Source organism: Lethenteron reissneri, chromosome 9 (genome assembly GCF_015708825.2).
Source record: "Lethenteron reissneri isolate LAM-NWPU_2019-01 chromosome 9, ASM1570882v1, whole genome shotgun sequence".
In the NCBI taxonomy this organism is placed as follows: Eukaryota; Metazoa; Chordata; class Hyperoartia; order Petromyzontiformes; family Petromyzontidae; genus Lethenteron; species Lethenteron reissneri.
The window spans coordinates 6,482,509-6,504,081 of record NC_083787.1 but is presented as its reverse complement, the minus strand read 5'-3'; the positions used below and the strand labels follow the sequence as shown (position 1 = coordinate 6,504,081).

The window sequence follows — 21,573 nt, the reverse complement described above, 5'->3', positions numbered from 1 at the left end:
ACTTCCGGAGCGGAGTCGATTCGACTTTAGAATCGATGCATTCGATTCATTAACTCAGCCGTACTTACACTGCGGAATCGATTATACTGCGCGGGTTAAATCGGTACGGTCGATTATTTAGCCCTCGCGTTCTTCAACAGGCGGAGTCGATTCGAATTCGCGGTCCGAATCGATGAATTCGATGAATTCACTCTGCCGTACTTCCGCAACGGAGTCGATTCGACTTCGCCCTCGGTTTGATCGAATAATTAACGCTAGCGTATAGTTAGTTAATTAACATTTAACGTTTTTATTGATAATCCCGTTGGCGCAACACACTCGTCAATAACAATGCCTTAAACCAGTGGATCTTCTTAGCCTGGAGTGCACGCACCCCCTGAGTGTGCGAGATGCCCTTTCCGGGGGTGCGAGGCATGGCCAGATTTGTTTAGAAGTTAAATCATCTAAATACTAATTAAGCGCGGACACGTAAGTACAACTCACTTTGTTTCATCAAACCCTATGTATTAACATTGTACTCTTTTTAAAACGATTGAGAACCAAAGGAGTGCAATGCTGCAGTAAAGGTTTAGAACTACTGCCTTAAAAGAAAAAAAAAACGGCGACGTTCCAGGCAATAGCCCTTCATCATGTAGCAATATTTTTCGATTTAAAGCTTTCGTGACTGCAGGGATTCATCTTCTTGGTTCTTTCGGTAAAGTCATCACGTAGAAGGGAAGTAATAAAATAATAAAAATAAACCAACAAAATAATTCTCACGACGTTTCGGCCACAACCCAAGCAGCCGTCCTCAGGTGAAAAACAGGTCTTCAAGAACAGGATCTTCAAGACCTGTTCTTCACCTGAGGACGGCTGCTTGCATTGTGGCCGAAACGTCGTGAGAATTTTATTATGTTTTGTTATTTTATTACTTCCCTTCTACGTGACTTTATCGACAGAACCAAGAACATGTAGCAATAATTGCACGTTATAATATATCATATACGTATTCTATACAGTATTATGCTTTTCTTAAGTTTTGCTGGCTGGCTGGCGCGCGGACACGTGTGCGGTGGTGACGTCACCCGCACCCCCACAGCGTTGAGCCGGGTTCGTGCGTGCTGGAGGAATCCGATGAGCTTTAAAGCTTTATTTCACAGTCGTCCAGTCGGGGTGGGTCAGATCGTTACAACAACAATACAAAAACACGATATGAGTACAAAGTATAGAACACGTAAACAAGTCACTTTAAATATATATGAATAAAACTAAACGTTTGTTTTTATCTTACCAGGTAAATCCAACTGAGGTATTGGCTTATTTTTCAGAAGCTACCTTCTGACGAGCCAGGGTTATGGCACGTTGACACCCATGGGAAGCGAGTTTCACAACATTTGTGTGATTTTCACTTGCCCAAAGGCAATCATGATCTCTGTAACCTTCAACATCGTCATCAGTCAACGTTAAAAAAAATACATATAACTGGTATAGATCAGAAGTATTCCAATGGGGAAAATTAACTCTATATCATCATCATGGGACCTCCATATCACTCAGCTTTAATTTAAGAAAATCATTACAAGACTACACGTACCAACAACTCCACCTACTGCGAAAACTTTGCAGGACCCTTTTGGAAGAGTTATGACTTGAGTCTTTCCTGGTTCAGCAAGCAGAATGCCACATGTCATGCAAAGCATGCTGGAAGGACCACGTTTTTACTCACAATAGCACATGTTACTGTTTGATGTGTTTTCATCATTTACAGAAAGTGTTAGAATTGGGTCAATTTATTTCAAAGCACGCTGCTCACGATACACAGAAGCTATCATTCACTCACTATCACCACTCCTCCGGGCATGCTCCAATAATTGCCAGCAGATGGCATCCTCGGCCAGATAATTTTCACGCATTTGTAACCACGAATTCTGCGAGATTTGTCGCGTTAAGAAGCCTGGGACCCAAATCCATAATCCTGTACAAAGCCGTTGAGCCGACTACCAGCCACCAACCCAGTATAATGAAGATACACGAAGCAATGTTTTACTAGTCAGTTCGGTCTCGTCAGATCTTAGAAGCTAAGCAGCGTTGAAGCAGGATAATACTTGAATGGGAGACTGGCTCGGAAAACCAGGTGGTTGTTGGCTTGGGCTACAAGGTGGCTCGGAAATGGCAGGACAGTATACAATGAATATTACAATCTGTACAAACCTTTGAGTATTATCCCATCGATATGCCAGAGTTTCTCCGGGTTATCTGGGTTCATCTCACTCCAAACACTCATAAATGAATTGGCCATATACTGTATCTAAATGAAGGACCCTCAGGGTTTTCCGGGTAAAGTGCATTATTAGTGTGCGCAAACATAAATTAACCCACTGACGGATGAAAGCCTCCCTAAGATATTCTTAGTTTTTTTCGGTAAATTCACGTCGGTAAAACATCAAAATTTATGGAAATAAATTAAAATAAAACAAAAAATCACGACGTTTCGGAGGCAACACAAGTCTCCGTCATCAGGTGGGACCGTCACAGCCGAATTAGCTGCATCAAGTGAGGCAATGATTCAAGATGTAATCCCTTATAAGCAAGTTGAAGGGGGGAGGAGAGGGGGGGGGGGAGCTCATCAGAATGTTAGTACAACTCATCGGGAGGGGGAGGGGGGGCCAAAAAATTGAACGAAGGCTTGGACGCGGTTGCTGCTGCACACGCCAACACAATGGACAGAGGGGGAGGGGAGGTCTGATACACATGATAGACAAAAGAACGAAATTGCCCATGTTTATACCAATGCTGGCTGAACAATGAAGAGGGTACTGTTAAAAAACAATACATTGCCATATATCACGGTCCTCCGGTGTAACTTATGAAGCGTGGTTATTGTACACTAATCACTTTTAGAACACATGAAATTCTGCCATTCAGAGGCGGAGACTGACTCGGGTTGCCGCAATACCTAACAAATGTGGTCGACGATCATATCGTTCGTTTTACAACAATATCGTTGCAAACAGTTCTCGTTGAAACCTTCTGCAGCCAGACCACCAAGATTGTACGGCTTGCCAAAGATACATAAAGAAGATACACCTCTTCGTCCCATTGTCTCTACTATCAACTCCCCCACTTACAAACTGGCTCGTTTTTTGTCCGAAATCCTACGGCCTTTCACTGGAAAAACCACCTCTGCAGTACTAAACTCTACTGACCTGGTATCGACAATCAAGGGGATTGCCCTGTCCCCAGACGACCTGCTTGTCAGTTTTGATGTGGTTTCCTTGTTCACCAAGGTACCTGTGCCTGACACCATCGCAATCATTGAAGACTTGGTTCATCAAGGACTGAATGCTGGGGTACCCCCCCTGGTGAGACACTGCTTAACCAATACATACTTCACCTGGAATGGAACCTTCTACAAGCAAATTGAGGGCACCCCAATGGGCTCCCCCCTATCTCCGGTTGTAGCCAACATCTTCATGGAGAAATTTGAGACGGACGCCATCCAGACTGCCACTCTACGCCCGACCTTATGGAAGAGGTACGTAGACGACACTTTTGTCATCTGGCCACATGGCCGGCCTGCTCTAGACCAATTTCTCGACCACATCAATTCCATACACCCAGCCATCAGATTCACCATGGAAGTCGAAAATGATGGCAAGCTACCCTTTTTGGATGTCCTAATCAAAAGGAGACTTGATGGTTCAATGAGCCACTCTGTCTACAGGAAAGCCACCCACACGGATGCTTATCTAAAACCGGATTCCCACCACCATCCATCTCAGAAGAATTCCCTCATCAAGACTCTATATCATAGAGCCCAATGCATCTCCGACCATGAACACATTTCCAGTGAACTCAAACACGTACGCCAAGCTCTTAAGGCAAATGGTTACTCCGACTATACAATCCGCAAAGCCATCACTCCAACCATCAAGAAGGATCCTGTTGAGGAGCCTTTCAAGACCATCACCTTACCCTACATTGCTGGGGTCACAAAAAAGATCTCCAAAATCCTGATTAAACACAAGATCCAGGTCCGATTCAACACAGTACATAAAATCCGTGATCTGGTACCGTCTGTAAAAGATGTGGTTCCAGACATACAGTACCCTGGCGTCTACAAACTAAGTTGCCTCTGTGGTAGCAGTTACATTGGGGAAACCAAACGACATGTCTCGGACCGCATCCGTGAACATAAAGCTGACCTGAAACACGGTAGGACTAACACCTCAGCCGTGGCAGATCACTGTTACAACTCAGTGGGCTCACATGATATTGACTTCTCCAAGACAGAGGTTCTCTGCAAGCCATCTGGCTATCATGAGAGATTCGTTCATGAGGCGATCCACATATACAAACACAGAGACAACTTTAACCGAGAAGATGGATTCTGGCTCAGCAATCATTGGAAGGACGTAATAAACCATTTCGATACACATTAGGGTGTGTAGAATAATACATAGTGTGATATTAAATGTATAAGATATAGGTTGGTTTACAGCAATACAGTATATAATTTAATGTTGGGTTTATCTATGGCAGTATATAGTACGGTATATGCTCGTGTGATGTAAGAGAATAAGGTTTAGATGGAAGCATATTATAGAATTTTTACGAGGTAAAATTGTAATGTATTACTTGCTGTTAGTAACTCAGCTTATTATAGAGTATAGTAAGTATACTGATGGTGCGATGCAGTTTATACTTTAGTTTTTTATGTAGTTTATACTTTAGTTTTCTACGTGGTTGTTGAGTAACTGCAGCTACATATCATTAACATTCCTTTCCTTTGTTACTGCTAATCCCTGCACCCCCCTTGGTTGCTGCTGATCCTGCATAATGCATGGGCATAATATGACTTTGACACCCCCCCGCCCAACGCCTACGCATTTTCCATGAATATGCTAAATCCCTCTTCACATGCACATTCTTTTTGTTAAGGCGCTCTTCAACCCCCAATGCAGCTTATATATAAGCTCCTAGTTTGGTAGTGTCTCATTCTTCACCTGAAGACGGCTGCTTGCGTTGTAGCCGAAACGTCGTGAGAATTGTTTTATTATGTTTTATTTTTTTTATTATTTTATTACTTCCCTTCTACGTGACTTTACCGAAAGAAACAAGAAGATGAATTCCATTATTCTAAAACATTTCGATTCAACGATTTAAAAGAAAATGCTTATTGCTTGCAGCAAATCACCCGTTAAAAGAAATGCGCAATTCGATTGCAACAACGTACGCGGCGATAATCGCATATCGTTAAAGTCACGACGGCGTCGTGCAACGCGCCACGTGACCGCGCTGTAAAAGACGTCACCCGCCCCTTGTAAACAAAGATCACGTGGGGGGGGGGGGGCAAGCGGTGTGACGTCACGTGGGGGGGCAAGCGGTGTGACGTCACGTGGGGGGGGGGCTTGCGGTGTGACGTCACCGCCCGGGCACCATCTTGCGCGGCTAGGCCGTATCGGAGTCGGAGGCGTCGCGCGCGATGGAATTACCCGCCTAGCTCCCACCTCTAACCCTCCACTCGCGTCTTCCTCTCGCAGTAAGAGCGCCTTTCGTTTCGTCCACCCTTCACGGCTCGCTCGCGTCGGTTTTAACGCCCGCCTCGAACATCTCCCGCCAGAGTTTCGTAACGGCGGCGGGCTGCGGCCTAGTCAGTTGAGCGCGATTCGATTTGATACAGCGCATAGGGAGGGGGTGGGGGCAAGGGGCGTCGCGATTGGCGGAGAGTCGCGATTGGCGGAGAGTCGCGTCGCGATTGGTCGAGCTCGGGGTTGGCCGACCAATGGGTGACGGGGCGCCGGCCGAACCGCTCTGGGAAATGCATTTGGGTGGATCTTGTGGCACCTTTCCTGAGTGAGTGAGGACGACGCGAGGAAGAGAGAGAGAGGCCGTTTTAGGGGACATTGGGAGAGAGATGGGTTGAGGGGACATGCAGTCAGGGCCTCGTGTGTGGCATCTGTCCTGAGTGAGTAAAGACGACGCGAGGAAGAGAGAGAGAGGCCGTTTTAGGGGGCATTGGGGGAGAGATGGGTTGAGAAGACATGCAGTCAGGGGTTCAGTGTGTGGCATCTGTCCTGAGTGAGTAAAGACGACGCGAGGAAGAGAGAGAGAGGCCGTTTTAGGGGACATTGGGAGAGAGATGGGTTGAGGGGACATGCAGTCAGGGCCTCGTGTGTGGCATCTGTCCTGAGTGAGTAAAGACGACGCGAGGAAGAGAGAGAGAGGCCGTTTTAGGGGGCATTGGGGGAGAGATGGGTTGAGAAGACATGCAGTCAGGGGTTCAGTGTGTGGCATCTGTCCTGAGTGAGTAAAGACGACGCGAGGAAGGGAGAGAGGCCGTTTTAGGGGACATTTGGGAGAGAGATGGGTTGAGGGGACATGCAGTCAGGGCCTCGTATGTGGCATCTGTCCTGAGTGAGTAAAGACGACGCGAGGAAGAGAGAGAGGCCGTTTTAGGGGACATTTGGGAGAGAGATGGGTTGAGGGGACATGCAGTCAGGGCCTCGTATGTGGCATCTGTCCTGAGTGAGTAAAGACGACGCGAGGAAGAGAGAGAGAGGCCGTTTTAGGGGACATTGGGAGAGAGATGGGTTGAGGGGGCATGCAATTGGGGGTTCGTGTGTGGCATCTGTCCTGAGTGAAAACGACGCGAGGAAGAGGGAGAGAGGCCTTTTTTGGGCCCATTGTGAGAGAGAGAGAGAAAGGTGGCGAGGGGAAATTAAATCGTGGCACTAAACGGCGTTTCACTCGGTTGAAACTGCCGGTGAGGCGGGGGCCCGCAGCGTTGTGGGTGTGGACCGTTGTCGGAAATCCGCGTTGTTGTTGTTGTTGTTTGCTTTACGTGGTTTGCCGGGCCGTGCGATTGTTGTTGTTAATGTGCAGGTCGTGACTACGCGCTGCCCGGTAGGAACTTTGTCGGCTCATGAGCGAGCGCCCCACCCTGTGTGTCTATATCCGCTGTTGTTAAACAGAGAACGAAATACGTGACCCCCTCCCCCCCCACCCTCTTACCTAAACCCCAGCGTCTAGTGCAGACGGGTAACACACCACTCCGGACATCCCCGGGGCTGTCTTCCCACGTTACTTCAATTTTCGTTCATGTTAAAAAAACAAAGCAATACTTTTTGAGTAACGCGAACGCACTTCCGTTGTGACCCACTTAAGGTCGTGGTGCAAGGTGCGCTCATCCAGTACAGGGATGTCCACCACAAGGGAACACAACAGGTGTCGTGGGTCTGGCAAAGATACGGTTCGGGAGTCGTTAAGTTCACAGGATGCGTGGTGCCAGTTGCTAGTTTGCTACATTTGCGTTATAGGAATAGCTAGTACTAGTAGTAGTGGCTGATTGGAAATGTCTTCGTGTCGAACTATTTGGCCTTCTGGTGAGAGTTAGGAGTAGAACTACGAGTGACTGGCTAGTTCGGGTTCATGTGAGTTGGGCTTGCTTGTGTTTGGTGGGCTGGTGAACTCTGCCTTGAAACTGCTGGCTCTTCTATTGTTAAGCTCTACAGTGCGATTTTTCTACAAAACGATACTGCAAGCCACAGCATATTTTGTTACCTGCTGGGAATTTCCCGTAGGCCTTACCAAACATGAATTGTCTGGAATGTAGTTTGGGTATTGTCATAGGATACTTCTACTGTCCTGTGATAATGTGTTGTAACGTCTGAATGAGCCGATTCAGTCTATCACTCCTCAGATATAGAATACATTAGTGCCATTTTGCATACAGTCTAAAGCTTTGGAGAAGCTGGCCTTCTCATCTGAATGTGGAATTTGCATCGTTCGTTCACGGCACCCACTGAATATGGACACCCCCCCTCCCATGCTTGAGCATAAATATTCTCTTCAACTAATAAATATCAGTGTGTACTGTAATGTACCGTGCAATGTGCGAGTGGCTTGCACCCAACTCAAACAACAACTCCTTGGCTTCCACAGACTCATCAGTTTGTTTAGTGCTGTTGTATGAGCACTTACATTTGGAATGTGAGTTCAGATGTCTATCGGGAGGTGCAACTAAGCCCATCATATCTTGAAATGAAAACCACTTAACAAGTTGACAGTGGCCATCCGATATTGAGACTAGCCTCTGCCAAAGAAATGTGGAATTTCCACTGTCAAGCTCAGGGCACCACCCCATAGCAAGCATTGCTCCTTTGAGTTGGGGGGGGCTTGTTGATTTGACTTTTTGTTCCTGGCTATTTTTGCCCGTAAGACTAACAGCGTGTACAAAAGTTAAACAAAACTTAAAAAGGATATTCTAGGCTGGATCATCCAAAAGTGGAAAAATATTATTATACCTTGTTTACTTTGGACTCGTATACCTGCAACATCTCTGGTCAGAGTAGTTGTGCTTTAAAGAGATGAAAAGTAGAAAATATTTTTGTCTTTTCATAATTGAATGCTCCCTTTTTATATCAGTTTTAACCCTTTAGAGGTTAATTCTGCTTAATAATAAGAGACCTTGTGTGAATTGTATTTCCTCCCGTGGTGTCAAGGGGTCCACTCTTGTGTTTTTGCTTTGCACAAGGATCCATAAATGCGAATCATGTGCTGAATGCAGGACTTAGGAGGCTAAAAACCTGCAGCAGATGTTACGCTGGCAGCTTTCCACATGTTTGAGTCAGCAAATCACACTTTTGGAAGAGTAACGCAATCCTGTCCTCCTTTTATACAAACGCAGCTGAGAGATATAACATGTGCTAACTGATCAAATACAATAATCATGATTCGGTCATGTCATAAATCAGTATTGGAGTGGCTCTCCTCCATTGGCGAGGGGATGAAAATTCCAGATTCCTTTGGTTCAAGACATTCTGTCTCTTTGGACTTTAACTTTTGACTTCCATGGTGTAGTGCTCCTTTATTCCGGAGGGATGGCGGGTTGAGTCATCCCTTGACTGAAGTGTACATTTGTAAATTAAGTAATCTATCCACAACCCTACCGGGCCAATATCCCTATTGTTGATGATTTCTACCACTAAGAACGTTTGGTAAACATTTAGCTGTGGTTAGTGTCATGCAAGCATTCTGCATTGCTTTATACATCTCTTTGGGGAATATTGCTCAACATGACATGACATGCAGGTACTGCAGGGAAGGTTAATCAGTCAACACACTGTCATGCCTCGAATCCAACATCACGGCTGGGATGCGATGATTATTTATTTTTGATAGAGCGCCCTTTGTACCAGGGCGTCGGAGCACTTAATACACGATAAATGACTTGCATCACATCTCAACTGAAACATGAAAGAGCACCCCCAGTGGCAGCTGTTCACGTGTGGCACAAGGTTATTTGGCACCTGGCTCGAAGTTGGCATTAGTCTGCCAGTCAGGAGCGACGATTGGTATCTGTAATCCCAACTGAGTAATCTGTGGTTAATTGTTAGAATTTGGACCATGATCCCAGCACACCGTTGTCTAATTTCGAATTCTGTGGGGATCTTCAATGTCCACTGTGAAGTGGACGGAGCGTGGTATTTTATGGTTAATACATATCAGGGTGGCCTGCTGGAATCAAACCGCGAACATCTGCAACAAGTGGCGAACATGCTCCCTCTGGGCCGTGTCACTATTGATAAGTTGAAGGATCCTTGTCCCAGGGCCTATCTGGCGTGTTGTTTGGTCCTGAACAGGGCCGTTGGAGTGGATTGTGCTGTCGCTCTAGAAGACCGAGAGATCGATGATCGATATTAGGTCGCCACGTTAATGGCATTCATCGTGATTTCTCACTTTACAGAGTGGTCCGTGCAAAGGCTGCCATCTTCCACTCCTGAATGTGAAATTGTAGTTGTTGCGCTGCATCTGCATCAGCCACACGAAAGAAGAACTACTGATCACACTTATGGGAATGCGTGTTTCCCCAGGCAGCCATGGAGACGTCGGCCGGCTCACTGGTGACACTGGTCATCAAGGCACCCAACCAAAAATATGATGACCAGACCCTGGAGTGTAACCTGGACTGGACTGTACACAGGCTCAAGTCCCACATCAGCGACGTGTACCCTGGCCATCCGGTACACAACACATGCCCTCGCGCATACTGTGTGCCTTATAAGTGTGGGTCTTCGGTTGATGCAGCGGCTTAAGTCGTCCCGCACCTCCGATTAGCACAGTTGGCTACGTATTGTGCAGAAAAAGTTTAAGATACTTACATACACGTCCCATTTCCAGGTTATCTGATTCAAGGTAACCCTGTGTATTAAAGTCTATCGCCAAATCACCCGGAATGTTCTCAAATTCTTGTTAGATATTGGAGGTGAAGTGTGGTGGAGCCTTTATAATGCTGGATGGCTGACCACCATGCACCATAGTTTGGCATAGGTGACTTTGGGACTGTGCTTTGTGGTGGTCAGCAGAGGGTTGTAAAGAAAAATAAATTGTTGTGCTGTGCATCTGTGCTCCCCACGATCACCATCCTGCACTGACCACCATGGTGAAGCATGGTCAAGTCACCCACAACCCATAGAACACGCGGAAGCTGTCATCCAACACTGGATTGATGAACGAGCTGTATTGGTACATGTTTGTCAAAAGTATCTGCCAACGAGTGGGGCTGTTGGTCCAGCATTTAAAATTTATATTCATAAGTTCAGAGTCCACTGAGGAAGCAAATTAGCCTGTCATATTTCCATGATTGATATATAGCCAGGCGTGATTGTAGTTTTTAGAGGCTGTCTACCACCGTGGAAATGTGAAACTTGCACTGCTGGCTCAAGTGCCTCCAATGGACATAAGTACCACTCAAAATAGACTTTTTTTTACTTTGTTGTATCCAACGTTTAGAACATATTTTTTTAGATGTTTCAATAAACAAATCTGAATATTGCATCTTTAAGCCATCATTTGCAAAGTACACGTTACATCTCTGTGCCATATTTTTGCATGATTTGTACAGTCTACACTTATAGTCTGTTGGTTTAGCCAGTGAGTTTCGCTGATTAAATCACGTGATTTTTCTTTTGTCCTTTAGTAACCCACTGTCGATTTTTACTGAAAACCCCTGTGTTGGATCATGACAGTGGCTCCCTTGATCTCGTAGAAGCTGGATTGTTTGTACCAACTTGATAGCGATGAACTGCTCGTAATTCATTACAAACTCTTTGCCGTCAGAGCAAAGGCTGACAGAGCAAATTGTTTGAACAAGCTAAAATTTCGTGTGCTTGCCGTGTCCAGTCTAGATAAACCCAGCTGCATGCCATCATACAGTATCTCTAAACATTACAGACTGACTTTTGGATGATTTCACATGTCTTCAGGGCATCAAGGATCAGCGACTCATCTACTCTGGGAAGCTGCTGTTGGATAACCTGATGCTTAAGGATGTTCTGAGGAAGGTAATGCTGGACAGGGGTTGGTATCTGTAATGTTATTTTTTTCAGTTATGTTTTCTAGTTTTAGCCTTGTTGTACTCTTGCTGGCACACAGCACGAAGCATCTGCATAATTTCATCATCCCAAACAGAACAGAAAAATTGTGAAAGCTTTTCACAATTTGCAATGACAATTGTCTGACGTATTGTTATATATAATACACTAAAAACTATTTTTATTTTAACCAGGTAAGGCCCACTGAGCTATATAGCTCTTTTTCAGGCGGGACCTGGCAACAAATAATAGCTCAACAAAGTGGCTTATCAAGTGGAAAAATCCACGCGACCACGGGGAGAACATGAAACTCCACCTATGCAGGCGTCAGGGTCGGAATCGAACCCACGACCTCCTGCATACCAGGCGAGGTAGTTAACATCTCACCACCATGGTGCCCATCTATTGAATAGATAGCCATTTAATTATGTAGTTAATATTAATGGGGTCTAACCTATTTTAGAAATGTATACAAAGTAATTTACTGTGCTTGATGAGAATAGAGATATTTTAATTATACTCGAGAGTCTTATGATACATTTTCTTGGAGAACACCTCCAGATGTCTCAAACCCCAGTCCTTCCTACAGTTTGCCAATATTCGGGTGCAGAAGGCTTAAAATTGGTTAATTTGCATTTTGATGGAGAAGATTGGTAACCCTGAAAAATAACACTGTGTTAGGTGACAAATACTGGAGATTGAGAAGAAATACTTAGCATATGAATTGTGATGAAGAAATTGATGGTTACAATGAATGCACAATCGTTTTCCAGGCCAATATTTCTCCTGTCCTCCACATGTTTTAGTATGACGAGTTCCACACGGTACATCTGGTGTGCCCTTCATCGAGCCCCCCAGCCTCACCACGGCCCTCCAACCAGCCCGGCTTTGCACAGGTGAAGCTGCTTACGTTTAATAATGAACACGTATTTTCATTTTGGACACTCGGCGCCATCTCATAACTGCATTTGCATCTGGAAGCTTGTTCCCCTGCTGTGCAGCATTGAAGCGACGGCAGCAAGGTGCAGGACACATGAGTCTTGGTGGGATGAAAATACATAATGGAGAAGTTTATTCAAGGGCAGAAGCAATGGGAATGCTTCCTGACCAAAATTCATACCTAGTTTCTAAACCTCTGGTCTATAAAAAAAAAGCCATTCGTGATATAGCTACTTGAGAGTACCCAAAGTGCAAGTGTCGTCACTGCATTGTCAAGTATACAGGTTATTATATGGATGTTTTACAATCGTACTACTATGAAAACTACATGCCTTGAGTTTCCTGGCTGGCTTGTGGCTGGCCTCCACCACCCCCACACAAACTCTATTGCTACTGGCACTGAAGAGCTGGGAGTCACAAATACAGAGAATTGAAAACGGTTAATTTAAAACGTTTCACTTTGTGCACCTATTAATGTAATTCTTTCACCAGAATATTCTTGAAATCATAGAGAATATAAAAAAACACTCTAAATACATATCATGGTACAGGATTGTGGGAACAATCTAAAATGACAGCTGTTTATTATTTCCATCGCAGAGTAACAGGTTCTCTACAAGTATATTTGAAAAGCAACAGTTGGCCGTAGAACTACTGCTGGTAACACATTATTTGCTCTGGCATTTAGACAAATTAATGGTAACTTTAATAACACTCATGTCAAAGGAGTCTTAACACTACTTTATAGCAGAGTTCGGCATTGGGATGCTGAACCAGTTAAATTTTAAGGAAGGATTCATATGTGGGAGGAAACTGGAGTACTGGTTGAAAACCTTTGCAAATGAGAGGATACAACTCGAAGCTCCAGACAGGCTCACAAACCACACGTGTATTTGTTAGTCTGTTTCTAAACAGTTGGAAATATGTAAATATATTACATCAACTCATCTCCACAATATCAACCAAACTCACATTTGCAAGTTTAGTGGGTAAAGGTTCGTTGTTTCAAATGTGCACCTGATATGGGTAGGGTTGTTTTCGTGGCCACAGTTTGTGGGTGTTGTTGAAGGGTAATGGTTTGTTTTCAAGCTATTGGGTGCCTACTGAAACCACTTGGCAAGATTTGCCCAATAGTAACCCCACGACTCTAGAAATAAAGCAGTGGGAACAGAGCCATTTCCTACGCTGTGTTTATTTAGTGTCCTGACAATTATTTAATTTCATGATGAGCTAAACCCCTTTTCCCAGTAGTAAATTTTGCCTGTTGGGGTGAATGCCCTTAAAACACAAATACTTGGATGCCAGTATTGACATTTTAAATGGATTGTTGGAGTGATGGTATTTAGAAACAACAGTGTAGTTCTGCGTGTTAGACTGACTGTAAAAAAACTTGGCCCTGGTTACTTTCCCTATTTTGAACGACTACCAAATCGTGTTGTGCCCTTTGGTTATGTAATACCGGCCACAGTTGTTTATTTAAGATAGATAAGATTTTTTCAGTTGCGGTCACAAAGCCCAGAGCTTTATTTGCACGTGTTGATGCTGAGCTAGTTTTCACATAGTCTATGGTTTGATTCCCGTACTAATCTAGGGATTTTCCAAAGCATGCCAGCTTCTGCATGGTGGACATCAAAGGTCTTGTGATGTAATTTTTGAGAGTAGGGTTGTGTGGTGTCACATAGCCAGGTTTCTAAAGTAATCAATCGCCCACAAGTGCCATAACATTGGTGTACAGTTTACTGTCATGAGGATCAACCATCCATCTCTGCTTCAGAAATAATTTCAACTGTTGAGTTTGATCAAGTGGCTGTCTGATTGTAACTGTCATCGTTGCTCATTTTTCTTGGGACTTTGGAAGCTGTCGGAGACGATACGCAGTGGAGCGGCATCGGCCTCTGTCCCCACCCGGCCGAACGTCACCACCATGCCCTCCTCCCAGAGTGTGGGTGCCGACGGGTTAAGGCAGCGACACGTGGTCATGCCATCGGCCTACCCACCTCCCGTCTACGGTGTACGGTGAGCCAGTGTTATACTCACTGCTGGGGATGCTACGTAATCCGATGGTCATTGTGCTTGCTATTTTTTTGCAGAGTGTGCTTTTCTCATATTGCTGAAGCTGTCTTTTCCAGCAACCTTTTTAACATGTACCCCGACTCCACCTTTGTGTTTGCAGGGACATGGGTCAGCCTGCCGTACCAGTGTTGCCTGCCTATCCCACATACAGCCCCCACTACATCATGTGGTTGCAGCAAATATATGCTCAGCACTACTACACGCACTAGTAAGTAACTGCTTGCTGCGATTCATTGTAAAACAAGTCTCATTATTCAAATTAATAGTTGACACTGCTCAGTAATATTGGTGGTCTTCAGAAAGCGGTCAATACCACATTTCTATGGTAGAGATAACAGAACTGTCCACATAAAGTGTTTCAATATTCATCACTCTTGAATTACACCATATTGCAAAATGCCAACTATTTGTACAAAAACAGGTAGTTATTTATCCAGAAAAGCCTCAGAGTCTCAAGACTCGTTTTCAGGAGAGTCATGCATTTATATGTTTGGCCGGTTTTATTCAGCCTATTTCATGTATGACTGTTTGGTATATAGGAGGAAATTTGGTGACTGCATTGGCATGTTTTGCCAATGCTATTCCATTCACATAAAGGCGAGATACCATTCAATGGTTCACACAGAAGGATTCACAAATCTTCTTTCTGTACTTTCATCACCTGACCAACTTGCAGTTCAACTGCTTTTGGGGAATCTTGTATATCTACTTAATCCGCCAACACTTGATTGAAAGTGCTTTATAACCGACATGAACCGCCAAACCTGGCTGCTTTATTGACAATATGTACAGCCCTTTTTATCAATACAGTACTGATTGATGTTCTCCCCATGCCGTTGGGGCTATTTGACCCTACTTCACCCTGGTCAGTGAAGTTTAGTGAAAGTGGGGTGCAAATAATCTTGGAACATAGTACAGTACAACAATAGATATTGCTGCATTGCCCTCGGCTGACAGCATGCCATCGCAGCAGCCTACAACGCCTCTTTTGCAACTACATGCAGGTCACCCTGTCAAGTACTGTCCAGGCTTAACTGTACTCGGTGTCCTAGATCTCACTATAGGGGTGTTTTCTGCCTCCGTTGTTTACCCACGTTCAGCCAAGCTGCAGTGAGCGCCGCTGCCGGAACGGCGCTCAATCCTGGCGTCATGCCGGCAGTTGGCGGTGCAACCCCCGGCCTTCCAAACCCGCTGGGCGCGGGCAGCCTCCCCAACCCGCTGGGGGCCGCGGCAGCTGCTGGCGGCGGCGGCGCAGGTGGCGTTGGTCGAGGCGGAGGGGGCGGAGGTGTGGACGGGGCGCCCGTCCCGGCCAACAGGGACATCGGCGTGGCGGCGGTGGCGGCCCGCAACGAGGGCGCCAGGCCAGCCAATCAGAATGCAGTGCTGATGAACGCGCAGGGGGGTGCCGGGCCGGAGGAGGAAGAGGAGATGAACCGCGACTGGCTCGACTGGCTGTTCACAGCGACACGCACCGCCGTGCTGCTTGGAATCTTCTACTTCTACTCGTCGCTCGGCCGGTTCCTCATGGTGTCCGGGGCGCTGCTGCTGCTCTACTTGTAAGATTTCAGGCTGCTTTTCACTCTTCAGTTTCTTCGTTCCATGTGGTGGACGGTACAGCTGTACTCGAATTGTGACGTTGGACGGGCCTCGCTGTTTTGTCATGATTTTTTCGTGCAATTGTAATGTCACGTACATTTTAGTTCGATGATGTTGATGTTACATCACTATAGCAGTATATAAATGCACCCTACTAAAAAAAGTATATTTTTTTCATTAATGAAGCCTCAGATGTATGTCAGACAGCTGAGGATGCACAGCCGAGGTGTGTATTTGCATGACAAGAGTAACTTGTTTGGTTTCACTCTTCCATTAAGCCATCGAAGGCCATAACCTGGTATTGCATGATGGCCGGATGGATTGGAGATTTTAAAGTTACTGACATTACCGCGCTCCAACTAAAGCAGCACAAGAATGTTGTTAGCGGATAATTGCAGATTAAGAAACTCGCCAGAATGCTTACCATGAGTAATGAGTTGAGTAATGCATATTGAACAAATACATATTCATAAAAACGAATGAGTGGCTGGGCGTGGTACTGAAGCGATTTCCTCTGCTCGCTGGTCCCCACAGGTACCAGACGGGCGTCTTCCCATTCCAGCGCGGTCCGGGTCAGGCACCTGATCAACTCGGTGGGGATGGTGAGGAAGACCTGGCCCAAGAGCTACAGGAAATGGTGAGTGAGAGAGCTTGGAGGTGTTGGGGAATGACGTGATGAGATAAAGCCTCCCACAGGCCAAAGGGGTTGCCGGTAGGTTTATGAATGCCTATTTTTGTGACGTTTGTGTGCTATCTCAAAAGTTGTGCGGGTCTTCTCTGGGGTCTGGATTCTGCCTACGATGCTATAAAATACATCAACGTTTATGGGCCTAATATTAAAGCAGGAACCTTATGTAAAATAATATTGAAACGCGGTGGTTACAGGGTAAACACGTCGTGATGTCGCCTTGCCAGGTTACCTACTGTTTTTGTTTACCTTTTCCAGTTCATATAAATATGTGCCTCTTTGAATAAGTATTTGTTTGCTTTACATTTCCACATGATAAGCCACTTATTTGAGCTATCATTTCTGGCCAGGTCGCTTCTGACAAAGAGCTCTAGGTCAGTGGGCCTTACCTGGTAAAATAAAAATAGTTTATAGTTTCTGATGTGTCCTCTCGGGTATATAGACCTCTGTCTCTTTGAGAACACTCTCACACCAATGTGTTGTTCGTACACAGGAGCGCCGCATGGACGAGGGGATGGACCTGGGGGACACGGAGAGCTCAGATGACGACAGTGCCTTGGAGGCAGACGAGCCCAGCTTCACCACTTCTGCCTGGACCTTTGTCACGACCTTCTTCACGTCCCTCGTGCCGGAAGGCGCAGCCGCCGTGCCCAACTGAGACTGAATGGCTGCCATTCATCCCTCCTGCTTCGTCATGAACGTTTTTTCTCAAGTGGTGGTTTTTTGGTTGTGGAAACTTCAACGCCCGCTGCATTGTTAAGCTGGCACCATCCCCTCCTGCCATTGCATCTTACTGAATCGAGCTGATTTTTTTCTTTTCTTCAAGTTGTTTGTGTTTTTTTTTATTAGCAGTGCAATTTATTCAACAAATCATCTCCTGCTGTGATGGACTGACAGCCGTTTCTGCTGCTAATGCTTGTTTTAAAAGAAACTCTGATGTTCCCAACTCGTCTGCCGAAGGGAGCTTTCAGTCTGTGATGGAGACGGGCGTGCATTCACTGGTCTTGCACCACAGTGGGAGAATGAATTTACCGGATGCCACTTCTTAAGAGTTCTGTTCACACAGATATAGCGCACTTTGGACTTTACTGGAGCACCGCTGGGTTTTTGTTGCTTTCGTGATGTTTAGATGAGGTCATTTTTTTTCTCCTCCGCCCCCCCCCCCCCCCCTGTGATCCACGAAGAAAGCGTGGGAAAATGACTCCCTCGCTGAAAGTGGTGCTATCAATAGAGGGCTGAAGAACCGTTATTTCAACAGGAACACCACAGCCCCTGTTAATGTAGTTATGTAGTTATACAGATACTTTCATATGCCAGACACCAGCAAGTGTGGTTAAAGGTTAAGGGTGACCGTTTTATTTGTAACGACATTTGTGCTGCTGCAGCATTCTGTCTTGTTCCATACATAAGAAGATCCAGCCTCTGCCAAGTTTCATCTCACGAACCCAGTTTTGCTATTGAAAGCGAGACCGGTGAATGTAAGATCGATAACGTTACATTCCCCAGAGCAACTGCACATGAGCATTATTGATTTGTGCCAACCAAAGTTGGTCTCATACCAGAATAGAACAGCCCATATAATCTAACTACAAAACTTTAAACTCTTTCACCAACACTTATTGTAGCAGTTTCTACTTGCCTTCCAACTTTGCTCTGGTGGAATCCAAATTTGTGAAAATAGTTTCTTGTCTATGGTTTAAGTATATTTGTGGGGCTTTGATGCTGGGCAGAACACACGGATTCCTGGCAAGCCTTGTTGCACATCATATAATGGTCTTTTTCCCCATACTTAACCAACCTTTGCTCAAAAACCGGGATCAAACCCAGCAGTTCTGGTCACGGGGCTCTCGTGATCTCACTGACCAATCGTACGAATCGCGCACGAGTTGTGACATCTCCTGACGTTAAAGCAAACACGGAACGAGGTCAGCCACGGCATGGCTGCTGCACAAGGACAAATGGGAGCGGTGGTTGCACACGAACGACCGATTAAAGAAGGCACTTGTAATTGTTTCCATGTATCTACAGGTTACCAGCAGCACTGTGTATGGAGCAGATGAGCAAAGGGACAGTACTGTATCAGTGACGTTTCAATGCACTCTACAATGACGGAGGACCGTTGCGCTGCAAAGAGCGAAAGGTTGCTGGGGTGGTTGTTTGGTTTTTGCGTTCAGCGAGCCATTACACAAAGGCACAAAAGAACTGAAAAAGGCAGCGACGAAAGACAAGCAAGTTCTCCGATCTTCAACAAAGGACTTATGATATTGATTATATACTGTACGCATCTTATACATGTACCCGAATATATGTGTACCATCACAATTATTTTCTTGTCTAAATAGCTTTATAATGTAAAAATGTCTTTAATTAAAACAAATACTTCCTTGCACTTTGTCGAGTAATGTCTGCGGCAGAGCTATATTTTGCAGTTATTACCGAACGCGTGAGCATTGTATCTTGTATCGGCCCAAAACACACCACTTATTTCTTAACGAGGCTGGAAAGTTCGTGTGAAGGAGCAAGCTGCTCGCTTTTGTTGGTTGTGAAGTACAGTAGTACTTTAGCAAACATTACTGGGTAAGACAACATTTTTCCCCCACGAGTGGGAATTCCCGTGGCTAACCACACCATGGCGAGGCATTTCGTTCATTGGTAACTGGGTTGAGGCAACTTGGATTTACATTGTAGCACCTGGTTCTTTGCATATGCCGACAGCGTGTCAATAAGCTACCAGTAAAGCAACCGGTACTTAAATATGATGTATGGGTGCAACTCCTGTTGGTTCATATGAGCAGCATAGACCAGGTGTGTTCAGGTAGCCGTATATGTTGCCTCGTGGTCCCAGTGACTGGAACAGTCGTTTTGTGTGTTGCTGAGCCAATTCAGGAGACACGTCGCCATGTAGCCAGTTTGAAAGTGGCCAACACGTCGGCTTTGAGCAATAAAGTTTTATTTCCAACGTATTCTTGTCAATGTCAACCGTGAATGCTTTGGTTTGTGATCCCGCTCGAGCTTGGCTGTGCCTGTCGAGGAGTACGTTATACTATTCACTCGTATTGTAACAGTTGGTCCAAATGTGCATTGGCGCTTAATATTGCTTCGGTCAGGGGTTTTTTCTCGTAAAGTTTCTGTGGGCCGCAATTGAATTGACGTGTGGTGGTGGGCCAGATTACATTATTTGTCACCTGATTAGCACGGTTGGATACCTACGGTGCAAAACGTGTTATACATACGGGACTTAATATCCGTCAATGTGACCACAAATGTGTACCTTGTATTTCCAGGTTTCTCATCTCGCATTCATCTCGTAATTCTCTCTCTCATGTTTATCTCGTATACAGCTGTCATGTTTATCTTGTTTGTCTCTGTTTTATCTCACTCGTCGGTATATTTGTCTTGTCAGCCCATATCTCGCAGTGCACCGAGTGGCTTGCAATTCTAAGGTTGCTGGTTAAAGAATCCTGCCTTTGATCATTTAATTCCAAACTCTATACTAATGTCAGCCCTGCGTTCGTCATGTAGGTCTATGACAATTCCATGTTCCAGTGCAGTTTGCGTTACTTTACATTCCCTGCACAGAGTGTTTATCGAATGTTACTGAAAATATGTAGTTATCGGCTAGTATACTTAATCCAACTTAAGTAAAAAAAAAACTAACAAGAGTGGTTGTGTTTTCGTGCACTCATTAGTAACTGGGTTGAGCAAACTTTGTTCCACTTCAAAACTCAATTCAATCGCGTGGCTGCCCGGATTCGAATCAAGAACATCGGGGGTGCAGGACTCCGTGCTGTAACCCCCACGCTTCTGGCCCTGCTTGAAATAATTGTGTTTTAAGTAGGAATTCATAACCGAGTTGAGACTGTAATGTTGCTGCACCACATGGGAACTCAGTTTAATCTTGGTTGAGTGAATATGAAAACCAGCATAGTTGTGTTGTGAACACAATCCGTTACTGTCTTTGCAAAGTGTATTTAATTAATATTCCCTGCAGGAGAGACATGTGCTTTGCACTAGCATTATTAGTAGCCCATGGCTTACATGCATTTCTGAGTAAAGCTTGTGCTCATGTCTTTTGCAATCGTATTTTTGAACTGAGCGATAACCTAGCACTTGAACCCAGAACTCAATGTGCCTCTGCTTTGTCCCTCAAATGACCCGTGGTGTTTGCTGTTTTGCCTGACAGTGACCCAATAGAAAGCATTGCCCAGTCACTCCCAATAGCCCACCCCTTTCCTTCCCCCAGTCCCCACTTGATTGTAATCGCTTTGCCACATCCACAATTGCCGTCGTATAAAATCAAATGTAACGTATCCCAACCGAATCGAACAATGGGTTGTCGCTCGTCTTCATTGGTGACTGCTAGTAGGATAAATTCCACGTTCTTCTGGTGGGGGGAGATATATCTATAGTCTATGACCATACCACTAAGGATGTAACTGATTCTGTCAGATCTCAGAAGCTAAACAATGTTGAGCGTGTTTAGTGCTTGGATGGGCAACCAGCAGTCACGAACAAGTTGCCAAGAGGGCTTGTGAGATGACGCTGTGGGCAGTGCACAAACATGAATCGGGCAATGTTTTCGCGTATTTTCCACGCTTTCGCCAACCTGCATTGACCACGTTGAAGTATAGTCAGATAACACACGACTCTCAGGCGTGGGGGAAGTCCTCATCCAGCAGTGGATTGCCAATAAGGGATGTACACGTGGGGTATAATTCATCCATATAACCACCGCCGTTGGCTTTCCGCAAATAAGTCTTCACGAAAAAACGTAATTGTATACAGCGCCATTCACACAAGCCCACGCTAAGCACTTTATATTGTTGCATTTAATCTCAAAGCGATTGCGCCCTGCACACTACCCCACAGCACTGCGCTAACAAACCGTTTTGTCATCCATGCGACCACATATTCCTCAAAATG

The 21,573-nt window shown here is 45.2% G+C and overlaps 1 protein-coding gene across 5 annotated transcripts; it reads left to right on the top strand.

The window, feature by feature from the left end:
* The first annotated feature begins 204 nt into the window (after positions 1-204).
* LOC133340497 (homocysteine-responsive endoplasmic reticulum-resident ubiquitin-like domain member 2 protein) lies at positions 205-19,036 on the top strand. 5 transcript variants are annotated; one of them, XM_061548793.1, is made up of 9 exons: positions 205-468; positions 9,855-10,004; positions 11,247-11,324; positions 12,161-12,250; positions 14,152-14,309; positions 14,467-14,574; positions 15,467-15,922; positions 16,497-16,599; positions 17,144-19,036. In XM_061548793.1, the coding sequence occupies exons 2-9, from the start codon at positions 9,861-9,863 to the stop codon at positions 17,306-17,308; spliced, it is 1,302 nt and encodes a 433-aa protein (XP_061404777.1). In that variant the 5' UTR covers positions 205-468; positions 9,855-9,860; the 3' UTR covers positions 17,309-19,036. The 5 variants fall into 5 exon arrangements, with proteins under 5 accessions (XP_061404777.1, XP_061404774.1, XP_061404775.1 ...); XM_061548790.1 differs by lacking the exon at positions 205-468 and adding an exon at positions 5,387-5,521; XM_061548791.1 differs by lacking the exon at positions 205-468 and adding an exon at positions 6,043-6,172.
* The last annotated feature ends 2,537 nt before the right edge of the window (positions 19,037-21,573 follow it).

Bases quoted from the DNA above. Each gene is read 5' to 3' on its own strand.
- LOC133340497 (XM_061548793.1), top strand. From the start codon at position 9,861: ATGGAGACGTCGGCCGGCTCACTGGTGACACTGGTCATCAAGGCACCC. The intron at 10,005-11,246 runs GTACACAACACA...ACATGTCTTCAG, and splicing joins ACGTGTACCCTGGCCATCCG to GGCATCAAGGATCAGCGACT. The intron at 14,575-15,466 runs GTAAGTAACTGC...ACCCACGTTCAG, and splicing joins CAGCACTACTACACGCACTA to CCAAGCTGCAGTGAGCGCCG.